This window comes from Antechinus flavipes, chromosome 4 (genome assembly GCF_016432865.1).
Source record: "Antechinus flavipes isolate AdamAnt ecotype Samford, QLD, Australia chromosome 4, AdamAnt_v2, whole genome shotgun sequence".
In the NCBI taxonomy this organism is placed as follows: Eukaryota; Metazoa; Chordata; class Mammalia; order Dasyuromorphia; family Dasyuridae; genus Antechinus; species Antechinus flavipes.
In genome coordinates, this window is record NC_067401.1 from 298,474,808 (window position 1) to 298,491,611 (window position 16,804).

At 34.2% G+C, this 16,804-nt stretch overlaps 1 protein-coding gene across 5 annotated transcripts in view; it reads right to left on the reverse strand.

Moving 5' to 3' along the window:
- The window catches only part of CEP85L (centrosomal protein 85 like), a 236,514-nt gene that overhangs the window by 88,015 nt on the left and 131,695 nt on the right, over positions 1-16,804 (reverse strand). For all 5 annotated transcript variants that reach the window (XR_007953619.1, XM_051997622.1, XM_051997619.1 and 2 more), the window contains exon 3: positions 3,210-3,991. Coding sequence is in view for 4 of the 5 variants with exons in the window: in XM_051997622.1 (XP_051853582.1) it covers positions 3,210-3,991 (782 nt within the window). In the remaining variant the exon portion in view is untranslated. The remainder of the gene's footprint in view (positions 1-3,209; positions 3,992-16,804) is intronic.

A 16,804-nucleotide genomic window follows, 5' to 3' on the forward strand; every position in this document is an offset into this window, starting at 1 on the left:
TTTTAACTTTTTATTTTTTAATGACATTCTTTCTCTAACTTAATTCATGTTTAAGCTTATTATAAAGCTGGTTGGAACACTAAAAAGCTGCAAATGGCACTTATCAAAGCATTCCTTAATCTTTTCCTAAACATTCTGTATACAAAAAAAGTCCAGCAGACTATTTTATTATCAAGCTCTAGATCTATAGTCCTGATTGCAAGGAAAATACCAATTCTAAAAACTTGGGTCACCTGACTTAGCCTTCTTACATGAAAAATAAAATATTTATTGATCAACTACTTAACCAGGCAGATATTTTAAAAGACAAAAAAGGAACATAAGATTTAACAGAACAGCATCTAAATCACCATAAAAGGTCAAAGCTTAAAATGACATCTGAGGAAAAGACCTTGTCAGAAACTCTTAAAACTATGAAATTTTCATTCAAAAAAAAAAAAAAAAAAAAAGAATGCCCCCCCCCAAAAAAATTGAAATATCCTTTAGCTTAATGGAGAATAGAAATTTTGCCCTTTATTGCTTTTATTATTAGTGAGGAAACTGACCTTATATTTAATAGTTATTAATTAAAAGAGATATATGCTAGATACAGTATATGATAACAGTAGAGAGGAAAGAGGATTTAGAGTCTGGAGAAACTAGGTTTTCCCCTAATTTAGAATCTATGACCCTAGTTAAATCATTTTACATCTCTGTGCTTCTGTCTCCTTATCTGTACAAGGAGAAGGTTGGACCATATGAGCTCCATATGTTTCAATAGGATCTATTACCTAAAAGGTTCCTTGAGGCACCTAAGGAGCACAGTAAATGCTGCCTGGAGTCAGAAAGACCAGAGTTCAAATCCAGCTTCAGATACTGATCAGCTGTGTGACTTGGGGAAAATCACTTAAATCCTATTTGCCTCAGTTTCATCTTTAAAATGGAGATAATAGCATCTACATTTCAGAGTTGTTGTGAAAATCAAATATTTGTAAAGAACTTAGTACAGTGCCTGGCACATAGTAAGTGTTACATATATTAGTTATTATTTTTTCTTGTTATTATTTAGTCATTTTTCAGTCACGTCTAACTTTTCATGCCCCCATTTGGGGGTATCTTGGCAAAGATACCAGAACAGTTTTAATAGAGGAAGAAACAGAGGTAAACAGTTAGTTTAAGTGACTTCCCCAGGTCACACAAATAGTTACTTACCTAAAATTGAATTTGAACTCAGGAAGATGAATCTTCCTAACTCCAAATCCATCACTTTATCCACTGCACCACTTTCCTGCCATTATATTCTTGACACATAGGATTATAAAATTGATGTTCAGATAATGTCAAAAATAAATCAAATGCAACAAATGTACCAATTGTGTATTGTGGGTCAATCATGCCATGAATTAATAATAAAAAATCAATATTTATGACCATGTGTCAGCTACTTACTAAGGAAGAGAGAGATTCAAATTAATCAAATTATACCTATTTAATATAATTATATTATATTATTACATATTTATTATATTATTTACAAAAGGAATATATTATTCACTAGAAAGATTTACTTTTCACCATTATAAAAATGCCTCTTCCAGTCAGAACAAAGTGCAGAAACACAGAATCTTTCCCCAAAGAAGCAAGGATCCTTAACGTTCAGATTTCTGGGGACAACAAATGGTAATCTTGGCGAACTGCTCAGCTTTGTTTCCTGGTGGAATGTGCTGAGAGGACTCTACTCTGAATAAACCAAATTCAATCTACTACATAAAATTCTTGCCTTACGCAGTTTTCCAATAATTCCTCAGTATATTTAAATTAAACAATATTTATTTTTTGAGTGTTCATTTTGTAAATGTCACTTGAAATTCAAGTCTTAAACCTGTTTTAGCCAATCTATTGAAGCCCAAGTTTCTACAATCATGTACCATATATAATTCAGTTCATATAAGTAAGTTTTCCTGACTACAAAACTAAAAAAGCATATAGTCTTATAAAGGGATTAAAATATATACTCAGAAGATATAATACAAAATTATTTTATAAGATGGCAAGAACACTAATGATAGGGGAAGTGGGGATGAAAGGATATGGAAGAGAGAACAGCCATAGCAGATAGCTAAGCTTTGAAGGGATTTTAAGAAATGGAATGAGAAGATTGAGGATTGGAATGGCAGAGTTTAAAGTTGAAGGAAATTTTTTGTAAAGGCCAGAGATGAGGAAAAATTTGAACAGCAATTTTTTTTTAATTTCTTTTATTCAAAGAAAATATTTGTAGGGAAGAGCTAACTTTATGGTTAGATAATAAAGTGACATATATAGAACAGTTCAAGAAAAGTAGGTCAGAGCTGATTATGGACAGTTTTAAATAACAGAATGCAAGTTTGTAATTTTAACATTATATCAATATAGAGCCAAAGAAAATCTTTCAACAAGTGACAACATAATCAGACCAGTGCCTTCAGAATAGCATTTTTTCAATTATGTTGAAAACAATTTGGAGAGGAAGAAAGTAGAAGCAGGGGCAGCCAAATAGGAGACAATTGCAATAACTGAGAATAGAGGTGATGAGGATACAAATTAGAAAGTGACTGTGAGTGGAAAGGAGGAGAGGGGTTTGAATCACATTCTAAAAATAGATAATTGAAGGTGAGGGGACAAAAAAAGCTGGGAGTGAGGGTAGGTAATGACTAGTTAAAAGGAGGGAATAATAATAGAAAAAAGCACAGGATCTGGAGTCAGTAGACTTAGTTCAAATCAAAACTCAGCCATTCGTGTAACTTTGGCAAAGTCACTTGGGCTTCAAGTGATCTCATCTGTGAGATTCAAGAGGCTAAACCAAATAATGTGAGATTTTTTTCCACCCCTCAAATACAATGATCCATCACAATATCCTTTAAGCATCAAAACTTTTAGAAACTATTTCTAAAATGTATTACATGTATTAAATGTATTACATTCTAAAATGTCATTCCTTTTAGACAAAGAATAACAAATACAATTCAGTCTATAACTTATGCCCCAGAAATTATAGATGTTTTTCAAATGTAATTAAAAATATTTTCTTTAATTCCAGGACACAACTTTATCTTTCAACAGCTAAGAAAAAACACTATAACTAGAAAAGTAGGACTGTGGTTTAAAAGAAAAAGTAACATTCAATAAAGGCTCTGTTGTTATAACACATAGCATCCACTTGAGGGAAGCAAACACTAGGTTTTCAGGCTTACCTGCATAGGTGGTTCACTGCCTTGTCTGAATTCTTCAAGCTGCTGCTGCTGCCAAGGAGCTATGGTAAAAGCTTCATCAAGAGACCTACAATCTGGAGGATTTGCGTGTAATTGATCCGTAAGCCACATTTGAGTTCTAACAGAGGGCTGAATAGGAATTCCACCCACAGCCTGCTGGCCCAGCATTAGATATTTTTGTTCATAAGGCTCTGAATTTGTTATAGAGGACTTGCTTTCAGGTAAGGCACTGTATGTCTTATCTAAGGCATGTCTCCTATGAGCAGGAGAGATTCCCAAGTCTTCTTTGCTACAGCTCTCAAATTTATATTTACAGTCAAGAGTTGAAGACCGTATTTTATTCATTTCCTTGTCCTCTAGTTGAAGCATCTCCATACTATCATGTAAGCAGCTGGGACCATTTGCCCTTAGTTGTGCTAGTAAAACTCTCTCTCTCTCTGATTTATCGAAACTACTCCTGGATTCCTCGGATCGAACACTGCCATCTTGACTACAGTTATCTGGGAGGTTAAGTTTGGACAAAGAAGACCATTTTCGGATAGGTCGCATGTCCTTCATGTCAAGTGAAGTGTCCAGTTCTCCTCGATTTCGGTTTCCCATCGTTCGTACAAAACCTGTACTCCATTTTGATCCATCAGGTGTCAGTGCTTCCCTATGTTTAGAAATTGAAGAACTGGAATGAGACGGCATCACATGGGCAGTGGGAATTGTGACTAGTGAGCGGCTGGGCTTGAATGATGATGTACCACTTGAAGTAGAATGGTCTGGAAAAAAAGAAATTTATCATAAAATCAAATAAGAAGTCAAATTAAATCTCATTTTTAAAAAAAGTGTAGGGAGATAGAAATAAAAATGGGTTGTTCTTCCTAACAAAACTTATTTCTCTCCTATGAGCAGAAGTGATTCTCTTTAAGTGAAAGTTGAGTTTTAGGGGTTTTTTGTTTTTAATTTCTTCTATAAAAATGAATCAAGTTAAAATTACTCTCAAATAGTACTCGCCAAATTGTACTATTAAACCACTTTCGTGGACTTGGGCACTTGAATGCTCTATCAACAGAGGTCAAGTTCTAGAATAGCGCGCCAAACAGAACAAGAATGGAACCAATAATAGATTTTCTAACATATAGGGAGTAGCCTTGATAAAACAGAGAGAAGCAGACCTTCAAAAGTTTGGCAATAAATTAAAATTTTATTTTAACCCATAACCATTCATGATGATTATTTAGTAAGGAACAGAGAGGTATCAGTATGCCTCAGTGGAAACAAGTACTCCAATGATATCTTAGATCCTTGAAGAACACTGCTCCATACTTATAAAACTAAAGATCTAATATGATGCCATATATCTAGAGTGCTTCAAAAAGTGTGTGTCAATACTAATAGTACAATGCAAAACAAATAAAAAACATTTCTGCCTTAACTACTTTCATGGTTCTTGTCTTTTCAAATTACTTTTTTGTTGTTGTTTTAAAAGTCAAGATATAGAGGTATTCGGTCACCTTGACCTTTAAAAAAAAAAAAAAAAAAAGGAAAATCAGGGAACATGAGTAAATTCTCTCTTTTTTCTTTTCTGCCCAGGAGATACACAGTACATTCCCATGGTGCTAATTACTATCTATCTCCATAGCTCCCTAACAGCAGCTACTCTTACACTTGTAGTTAGAAAGTACCAATATGCTCACTTCCATTTTTTTAAATAGATGAAAAGTATTTAGGAAATAATAAATATCTTTTTAAAGAACCAATATGCTCACTCCCATTTTTTTAAATAGATGAAAAGTATTTAGGAAATAATAAATATCTTTTTAAAGAAAATTTATCCTGGGGAGCAGCTAAATGATACAGTGAATAGAGCACCAGAATCAGGAGGACTTAAATTCAAATCCAACCTCAGAGACATTTAACACTTAATTAGCACTGTGACCCAGGGCAAATCACTTAACCCAATTGCCTTACTTATCCCGCCAAAAAGGGAAATTTATCCTGCCAAATCACTGAAGTGCTTTACCCGATTAAAAAAAAAAAAATCAGATTGCAATACTATATGGGTATGAAGACAAGATCCATTTTTGTCATGAGAGAATCAACTTTGGGGTTTCTGAATTTCAGAGTGGAATTAAGCAGTCTTATTAAGAACATTAAGAAAATAGGTTTATATAAAATATGAATCTGAACAATTACACAAACAATTATCAATCATCTGAATTTACTACCTCAAAATGTATAATTTTAAAGCTTTTTTCATAAGAGTTCACTTTGTTTTATACCACATATGCATAATAGCATCTTTAAACTGGAAAGATATTAATACAATTTAACAGATGTAAGAACTGATCATAAGAAATTGCATGACATTATGAAAAAAAATGCTCTAAATTACTACTGATTAGAGAAGTGCAAATTAAAACAACTCTATAGTACCACTGTACACCACTCAGATTGGCTAATAAGATGACAAGAAAAGATAATGACAAATATTGGAGGGGATGTGGGAAAACTGGAACACTAATGCATTGTAGATGGTTGTGAAATGATCCAACTACTCAGGAGAGCAATCTGAAACTATGCCCAAAGGGCTATAAAAACTGTGTATACCCTTCGATCCATCAGGACTACTACTAGGTCTGTATCAAAAGGAAATCATAAAGGAAGGAAAGGACTCACATGTGCAAAATGTTTGTAGCAGCCGTTTTTGAAATGGAAAAGAACTGGAAAGTTAATAGATGCCCATCAATTGGGGAATGGCTTAGTTAAGTTATGGTATATGTTAATAATAGGATATTATTGTTCTATAAAAAAAGTATTAACAAGCTAATTTTAGAAAGGTCTGGAAGAATTTACATAAATTGATGCTAAGTGAACCAGAAATACGTTGTACACAATAACAGAAAGATTCAGCAGTTCAGTGACCCAAGGCAATTCCAAAAAACTTTGGGTGGATGTCATCTGCATCCAGGGAGAGAAATATAGAGACTGGATAGAAATCAACACATACTATATTCACTTCTTTTTCTTTTTTTCTCTCATGGTTTTCCTTTTTGTTCTGATTTCTCTGTCCCAATATGATTCATAAGAAAATCTGATATTAAAAAAGAATGTACATGTATATATAGAAAAAAAACATTTTTTAAAAATTCATGATATGCTTAGAATAAGAGAGCCTTTAAAAAAAAAAAAACTTTATTAGTACAGCTTTGACTGAAGCTTGCAAAAAGGGAGAGGGATGTTGAGGAAAGGGAGAAAGAAAACATTTAAACAAAAAAAGTCCTGCACCTGGAGTCTTTAAATAGGCAAGTTCTCAGTTTTTAAAATGAGTTCATTCTTTAAAAAATAATAAAAAGGGGAGGATGTTAGGATTAAGAATTGTTAGGAACTAAGAACTATTTCAGTATATGTGAAAGGGGAAATTAAAATCACTATGAAAATAGGTTCTCCTCTTTGATCACAACCAGCTTTTATTACGTAGTCAAGCTGTAAGTTAATTATATATAGAAAGGCAAATAACAAATCTTCAAGGGATCAAACAGATGGCTAAGCACAACTTCTCTGGGACCTAACACACAAGTTTGAAACAAGTATATATTGCACAAGAATATACACATATATTATTAAACAAAGTTCTAATTTAATTTTTCTGAGAGCTGCTTTTTTCCAGTTATTGTACACGTTAAAGAGGCAGATAACCCATCAGTTTATTTCAAACTCAATTATCTCATGAGTGATGAATGGTTCTCTAGTCCAATCCACATAACTAAGAATCCCCTTATATTCCATAAGAATTCATCAATGTTTTTGTTTAAACACCTTCATAAAGTAGGAACCCATCATCTCCTAAAGCCATCCACATTACTTTGGAAAAGCTGCCATCGTTAGAGTTTATGTGTTCTTATAACAAGTGTCAATTTGCCTTTTCTCACTTTCTATCCAGTTCCTAGTTCTGCCCTCAGATGCCAAGCAGAACAAGTCTAATTTCTTTCACCTGGAAGACTTTCAAGTATTTGAAAACAGTCAACTATTATGTCCACACTATGCCTCCCTTCTTCAGTTTCAAAATAGATCCTCATGATATGATCTCATGTCACAATCCTAATTGCCACTGCTAGTAATCCTCCACTGAATGTTGTCCAAGTTTCTTAATAATGTTCCTAAAATGTGATAGCCAGTACAGCTCATAATACTCATAATGAAGCTTGACCATTACATCAGTTGGTTGGTGAATTCCTGGTATCTACATGCATTTCTTAAATTCCCTTTTTTTACTTCTCATCAAACAATTCTTTTTAGGTTTTCAAATTTTCTTTCCTGGGAGCTTTCCAGAACTCGAGCTGACTTCCTCCAAAGACATTAGATCAGAGCGTCCTATTTATTATTTTCCTAATTTTTTTTTTTTTTTTTTGGTATCTGCTCTCCTTAAAACCCAGGATATATTTCAGACTATGCCTGAGTTTTAAAGACAGAGTGGTCACTTCCTTCTAAGGTTCTCATTATTTCCTTCCCAAATTCACACACACAAAAAAAGTTCAGAATAAAAGTTCCCCTTTATTGATAACTCTACATCATAGTTTCAATATATTATGGGTCAATGTAAGGTAGTAAATGAGAATTGGGGGGAGTTTTGCATAAGTCACAGATAGCATGTGAAGGCCAACAGACAACAGAGCCCTGTGATCAGTACCCATATGATACTGTAAAGAGCCCATTAAAAAAAAAAAAGAACAAAGATAAAATTCAGACTTTTCTGGTATGAAGGGACAAAGAATTTCCAGATCACAGGGGCATTGTGCTCCTCCCTACTCTCCCCTATTCCTACATCCACCCATCTATCCCAATCGCACGATTTAAAAGGGATAACTGTAGTGCACTGCCATAAAGCTGCCACTTTCTAGCTCTGAAGCACTCCGCAACATAGGCACATAACACTACATAGGCTACTCTCACTCCCATACTTTCTCTTCACTCTGTAAGGTACATTCTTTCAGACATATTACATTCCAACCAAAGATCACATTCTTAGTATTAGTGAGGTCACATGTCCCTGGAGTAAGTAGTTCTAACTCACCTTGTCTGTGACCTATACTTTCATCCTCTTCTAGATCATGCCCCCAAACTCTGACGTGTTCCTCAGGGTTCTGTCCTATTCTTCCCTATTATATAACACCATTCTCCCAGTCCCTCACGCTCACAAATCTAAGAGTCATTCTCACTATCTCTCATCCCCCATATCCAATCTACTACTAAGCCTATTTATTTCATCTGTAAAATGTCTCTTGAATTTTCTCTTCTTTCCTCTACTATTACTCTAGTACAATCTCCTATCACCTCATACCGGGAATATGCCATAGCCTTCAGGTAAGTTTGTCTGCCTCAAATCTTTCCTCACTCCAGTCCACATCCATCCAGTCACTGAAGTGATTGTCCAAACCCACGATTCCAATTCTGTCATTCTCCTTCTCAATCAATTCCTGTGTGTCCTACTGTCTCCCATGAGATTTAGAATACATTCTGTTGGCATTCAAAACCCTTCCTAATTCTTTCCATTTGAGTCTTCTTATATCTTACTTCCCTACAAGTCCTCTTGGATAAAGTAACACTGACCTCCCTGCTGTTCCATCTCTTTGCACCAGGGACTTTCTCTGGCTGTCCCCAATGCCTAGAACTCTCCCTCCTCTACTCAGACTACTATCTTCCCTAGCTTCCTGAGTCCCAACTAAAATCCCATTTTCTACAGAAATTCTTCCTGAACTTTTCTTACTTCTAGTGCCTTGCTGCTATTAATTACTTCCTATTAAATTCTGTATATATTTTGCTTTGTATATATCTACCTACATTAGATATTCCCTAAACTAGACTATTTGTATCTTTGCCTATTTGGATCAAGATCCAGGTTATATCTTTAAACCTCTCAAGGGTCTCCTCCATTACAATGTAAGTCCATTTAAGATCAAAAACTATCTTTTGGTTCTATTTGTATCCACATAAGTGGCACAACTCGTGATACATAACAGACACAATCTATTTCTACTGATAGACTGATTGCATGTGTATATAGATATAATTATAGATTTAGAGCTGGAAATATCCTTAAAGGCCATTGAATCCAACACCTTCATTTTACACAGAGACACACAGAGTTTAAGTCTCAGAGTCTCATACCTATTAAATGACAGAAGCTGAATTTGAATCCAGGTCTTCTCCACCTCATGCCCAGCATTCAACTCATACTGTTTTATATATCAGGTAATTAGTTTAGTTATTATTCACTTATTTAACGGATTTTTCTCTCTGAATTTCAGGGACTAAAAGCTAAAGCATTTTTACTTACAGTTGTAGCCACGTTCTGTAGTATTTATTGTGATAAAATTCAAGCTTTCTCCTTCCTCCCTTCTATTTAAGGCTGTTTGGATTGTATTTAGAAGACTACACAAACTAAGATGATTTTACTATCCTTACTGAAATTTCATGCTACTGTTCTATTTCCCAAATTTTAATTTTTAATAAAAGCAAGTCTAAATTTTTAAAAATGTCTCAGTGGTTTTAAAAGTTTGCAAAGCATTTTGTATGCATTATTTAATTGAAGTTTCACAATAACCCTGAACTAATGGACTCAGAGATTTATATAAAAGGACTTCTCCATTATCAAGTGTTATAGTTGAAACTGGACCCACACCTTACTGACTCCAGGCCAAGCACTTTATTTCACCTATCATGAAACAATTTACAATACCACTGAGCTGGTATCACAACACTTTAAAATCCATATACTTTACTATTCAGTTTTAAGACTCTGGAAAGAACTTATCGATTTCATACCTATCCTTTTAACACACACACACTGCCCCCTTCAAAAAAAATTTTTCTGACGCATAAACTTCTTTAAAGTAAAAAAAAAGTAATTTTTTTTAGAAATGGAATTACAGAAAGACTCAAGAGGAAGATTTATGTATGCTGATTTAGAATTTATAGTAAACAGAACTATATAAGAGAATAAAGAAAAAATGGTTTAGCATAAATTTTGCATCTCTGCTCAATCTACAGTAATTATATAGGACTGAAAAAATAAGAATTTATTAACATTTGTATAGACTACTTACTATGTACACATAAATCACTCTGGTGGGTGCTTGAGATACAAATTTAGTTAAGATAATCTCCACCATTAAAAATATAAACTTGATCTTAACCCAAATAGGGAAAAGATATAATTATTACAATCTAACAGATGATCATGTTAAAAAAAAAAAAAAGGATTAATTACTATATACCTTCTCTTCTCTCTTCTACTATTACTCTAGTACAGTCCCCTATCACCTCATACCTGGAATATGCCATAGCCTTCAGGTAATTTTGTCTATCTCAAATATTCCCTTATAATTAAATTATTATGTTATTTATATAATTAAATCTTTAAATAATTATTGATTGATATAGTTGATCATTAATTAAATTAATTAATGATTGAAATGATATTAGGGTGACAAATAAACTTTGAAGGACATCTGGGAACTTAAGAGACAAGAATGGATCTCGGGAAAGAGAATTTGGAGAAATGTGAAAAAGACTAAACACCTAGGAACCAATACAAATAAAAGGCCAAGAGATGGAGCAGCTAGATGGCATGGTTTTAGAGTACCGGCCCTGAAGTCAGGAGTACCTGAGTTCAAATGTGAACTCAGACACTTAATATTTCCTAGATATGAGACCCTGAACAAGTCACTTAACCCCAATTGCCTCAGCGTGTGCACATGCACATGCACACGCACACACACACACATAAAGGCAGAGACCTTAAAAAAAAAAAGTCATGTTTATGAAATGAACAGTACAATAAGATTGAAGCACATAGTTCATAGAAAAGTTTGATATAAAATAAAGCTGGTTTGGAATTATGCCCAAAAAGCTAACAAACTATGCATACCCTTTGATCCAGCAGTGGATCCTGTATCCCAAAGAGATCTTAAAGGAGGGAAAGGGATCCACATGTGCAAAAATGTTTACAATAGCCTTTTTTTTTTAATACCAAGGAACTGGAAATTGAGTGAATGCCATGAGTTAGGGAATGGCTGAATCAGTTATAGTACATAAATATAATGGTATATTACTGTTCTATAAGAAACAATAAGCAGGATGATTTCAGAAAGGCCTAGAGAGAGACTGACATGAACTGATGCTAAGTGAAGTAAGTAGAACCAAGAGAACATTGTACATAGAAATAACAAGAGTATGTGATCAACTCTGATGGACATGACTCTTTTTAACAATGATTCAGGCCAATTCCAATAAACTTGTGATGAAGAAAGCCATCTGCACCCAGAGAGAGGACTGTGGGGACTGAATGTGGATCACAACATAGTACTTTCACTCCTGTCATTATTTGCTTCCATTTTGTTTTATTTCTCATTTTTTTGCTTTTTGATCTGATTTTTCTTGTGGAGCATGATAAATGTGAATAGATAGATAGATAGATAGATAGATAGATAGATAGATAGATAGATAGATATAGAAAATAAAATAAAACAAAGCTGAAAAGTTAGAATCACTTAAGATTTCTGAACAGGAATTATACCAAACTACATCTATTGATTTTAAGATCACTTTTGCAGTGATATGCAGGACTGGCTAGAGATGTGAAAAGAGAATATATTCTTTATTCCCAACACAATCATAGCTTTGTTCTTGTTGAATTTCAAATGACTAGTATTAGACTCATCAATGTTTTAAAAGACATGAGAATTTTTCAAAAGAAAAATATCCAAAAATATATATTTATGAATATATAAATATAAAGATTCAAAAAGATAAAGTAACAGTCATAGTTTCTGAAGTTAGAACTGTAATTCAAACTTCCTTATTCTAAGAATCCAGCATTAGTCCTATTTCACAGATAAGCATTATAACAAGACTTCTTCAGTGAAAGGGTTACACTTACAACAAAAAACACATACATGGATTGTTCCAATTAATTTTGTTCTACTTCACCATGTTACTTTCTATCATAAGATGATAAATTTAAAGTTAAAAGGGACTTGAGAAGTATTCTAACTCAATCATTTCATTGGACAAAAGAAGAATCTGAAGCACCCAGAGAACAAAATTACTTGCCAAGGTCACAAAGGTAGTAAGTAGCAAGGGCAGAATTCAAAGTTAGGTCCTCTAATTCCAAATGCTCTCTAAATCACTCTTTACTGATACCCACTCTTTCCTCTGGGTTTTTTCATGATACACAAGCTGATACCAGTAAAGTACTGAATGCCCATTATACCTCTAAATGGACAAGCAATCTTTTTTCACTTTATTCCTTAGGTCACTTCTTGTTCATAGAACATTGCTGGAAATGTGACACATGCAACTTGAAGTGACCCAAAAACTATAATCAAGAAAATTTCAAAAGTGAATGATCCAAACCCAATTTCTCATCTCTATGAATGTGACATATCCTGAATGAAAATACAGCTTTCTGGGGCAGCTAGGTGGCACAGTGGATAGAGCACCAGCCCTGAAGTCAGGAGGACCTGAGTTCAAATTTGGCCTCAGACACTTAACACTTCCTAGTTGTGTGAACCTGGGCAACTCACTTAACCCCAATTGCCTCAGCAAACAAACAAACCAAAAAAAAAAAAAAAAAAAACCTGGCTTCTTTCACTAGTTATTTTCACCAACAGACTACACCAATTGAGTCACAAAATCAATTCAAAAGTATAAAATATGCGAGGCTCCATCATGCTTATTTATTATGAGAAACATTTAATTTGGAGGAAGAAAATGTAGCCGTTAAGACTCCTATAACAGGTAGTGTTCCATTCATTTAAAATCACCAAAACTTCTTTCAAAAATGCAATCACAATACATCCAGCCATTCTAGAGAGCGATTTGGGACTATGCTCAAAAAGTTTATCAAAGTGTGCATACTCTTTGATCCAGCAGCATTTCTACTGGGTTTATATCCCAAAGAGATCTTAAAGAAGGGAAAAAGATCTGTATGTACAAAAATGTTCGTGACAGCCTTCTTTGTAATGGCCAGAAAACTGGAAACTGAGTGGATGTCCATCAATTGGAGAATGGCTGAATAAATTGTGGTATGTGAATATTATGGAATATTATTGTTCTGTAAGAAATGACCAGCAGGATGATTTCAGAAAGGCCTGGAGAAACTCACATGAACTGATGCTGAGTGAAACGAGCAGGACCAGGAGATCATTATACACTTCAACAACAATACTATATGATGACCAATTCTGATGGACATGGCTCTCTTCAACAATGAGATGAACCAAATCAGTTCCAATAGAGCAGTAATGAACTGAACCAGCTACACCCAGCAAAAGAACTCTGGGAGATGACTGTGAATTACTACATAGAATTCCCAATCCTCTATTTTTGTCCACCTACATTTTTGATTTCCTTCACAGGCTAATTGTATACTATTTCTGTGGTGATCTTTTTCTTCTAAAATAAGTAGAATAGTTCTCTCTGGGAGAGAGAGCAGGTTTCTCGGGGGAGGTTTTCTTGAAGGCAGCCTTAGTATCAGTTCAGATCCATAATTACCCCAAATGCAGCCAGCTGGTAAAAATACAAACGTTTATTTTCTCCTTCCAAAATAGCCTGGTTAGTTGAGGCCTATCTCTCTGCTTGGTTCCAAGAGCTCTTGCAGATTATCCTTTGCTTTCTTCAGCCTCCAGCCAGCACAAAGATGGAATGAATCTCGTCTCCTTCACTTGGGGCTCAGCTAGCTTTCTGGTGAGTCTTTCAGACCAGCTTGGTCTCAGTGGGGGAAGTGCAGGAGCCCAGACACCTACCACAGTGGTGTGAGATGAAGATGAATCTGGTTGTGCCTCTGAGAGAGCCTTCTCAGTCTTGCGCTGAACTCTCGACTCGTAGCTTCTTCCTCTGAAAACTCTCCTTCCGCCACCAGTCAGCAAGTGGAAAATATTCCCATGAATTTCTCTTCACTGGGCTTATATAGAACTCTTCTGAGAGAATGGGATTATGGGTTTTCTCCCATAGTGCTCTCTGGCCTTAAGAGCTTCAAGGGAGGTGTGAATTCAGATTATCTCATACTAAACCCTGAAATTTCCCAAACGTGTGAACTCCAATGAGTAAAGTGTGAACACAAGCATTGTATCAATTAGTTCTACTTAGTACTTTGTTTCAGGTTCTGGCCCAAAACATCTTCTTGTAAGCTCAGATCAATAATCTATCAACTCTAATAAGTTAAGCAGTTTGTAAAGATTCCAACATATTTCAAAGTCCAATTCTTTTTGTACAGCAAAATAACTGTTTGGACATGTATACTTATATTGTATTTAATTTACACTTTAACATATTTAACATGTATTGGTCAACTTGCCATCTGGGGGAGGGGATGGGGGGAAAAGAGGGAAAAATTGGAACAAAAGGTTTGGCAATCGTCAATGCTGTAAAATTACCCATGCATATAACTTGTAAATAAGAAGCTATAAAATAATTTTTTTTTAAAAAAATGCAATCACAGTAGGATAATTCATGACCTTCTGATCATTACAATCAAATGAGGCAAAAAATAGAATAAATGCTCACCAAAAATGTGCTTGTATGAGGTTTAAATGAAATAGATTCCATGCATAGTGAAATCCTTGACATATTTATATATAACTGTGTGTTCCTTACATCAAGCGCCATGTTACAACAGAACCTCCTCAATGAAATCAATGAATAGTTCAGAGATCAACCTGATATTCTGTGTGCAAAGGAACCCTATTATCCTGACAATTATATTTAGCTAATCATATATAAATTAAAATTTTACTTAAATTTCATTGCCAATATAAATATAAACCCAAATACATATGCAAATATGTTTACTTAAATAATGTCCATATATTTTATTTATACATATGTAGCTATATTAAGATATGTGTGGATATAATCAATCATCAAAAATTTATTCAGTGCTTACTGGATGCTAGACACTACAGGAGACAAACTGCTCCTAGCCTCAAAGACCTTATATTCTAATAGAGGAGACAACGTATTGAAATTAGAATACACAAGAAAAATACAAAGCAAAAGGAAGAAAACCTTAAAGAAGATGGCACTAGTAGATAGATCGACTTTTTTTTTTGATAATGGCTTTTTATTTTCAAAACATATGCAAAGATAGTTTTCAACATTCACCCTTGAAAAACTTTGTTCCAAATTTTTCTTACTGCCTTCTCCCCCACCCCACTACCCCAGACAGCAAGCAATCTAATATATATGTTAAATGTCTGCACAAGAAAAATCAGATAAAAAAAAAAAAAGAAGAAGAAGAAGAAAAGAAAAAGATGAAAATACTACGTTGTGATCTACATTTAGTCCGCACAATCGTCTCTTTCGATGCAGATGACTCTCTCCATTACAAGTCATTAGAATTGGCCTGAATCACCTCATTGTTGAAAAGAGCCACGTCCATCAAACTTGATCATCACACAGAATTCCTGTTGCTGTGTACAATGATCTCTTGGTTCTGCTCATTTCACTTAGCATCAGTTCATCTAAGTCTCTCCAGGCCTCTCTAATTCATCCTCCTGATCATTTCTTATAGAACAGTAATATTTCATAACATTCATATGCCATAACTTATTCAGCCTTTCTCCAACTAATGAGTATCCACTTCGTTTCTGGTTTCTTGCCACTACAAAAAGGGCTGTTACAAATTTTTGTGCACATGTGGATACCTTTACCTCGTTTATGATCTCTATGGGATACAATATCAAAGGGTATGTGCACAATACCAAAGAGTATGCTTTGGGCATAGTAGCTGGACCAACTTTACCAAGTGTTTATGTTCTATATTCACTATTTCTACCCTAAGGTTCTTATCCCAAGAGTTTGTAAAGTCCTTTAATAATAGACTAAAAACATAATAAATCAAATGATTCCTTCAAACATACTGCCCTAACTAAATTTCTTACCCATAATCCTCTCACTGTTACTAATTGTATACCATTTCTTAAAACCTCCTTCAGTGATGATTCTGGCTTTATAGTTCCCAATCTACACAGAAAAAATAGTACTACTAAGTCAATATCAATTTACAATCTTGAAGAGACTTTTTTTCTATAGTGATAAAGAAGCTGGCATATATTATTAGCAAGAAAGCACAACAGGCAAAAATTCATTTTTGTAAGCTATGGACTAAAATGCCAGAAGAGAACTCTAGTCTGACCTATTAAAACAATACCAGTATCATCTCTATAATTTGGGAAGCCCTATTGCAGTGGGATATCTGCTGAAGTTGTTATATTTAAGAAAAAAATAAGATATGACATGCAAGTAGAGTCCTAAGATACAATACTCCCAATAAAATAATAATAAAACTTCATTAGAAATGATAATTCTAGATAAAAGTTTAATAAAAGTTATATGCTTAAAATGAAGGCTATATTAAATCTGAAAATTAACCCTCAAAATTTTTCAAGCAGCTCACACCCATCTATAACAGTTATTCTTTGGAAGTAAAATGATCCATACTTTACAAAGTCAATTATGAAAATAAAGGAACTTATTATTGATACTAAAAATCTTCCAGAGACTTTCAAACAGAATTATTTCTTTAAGAA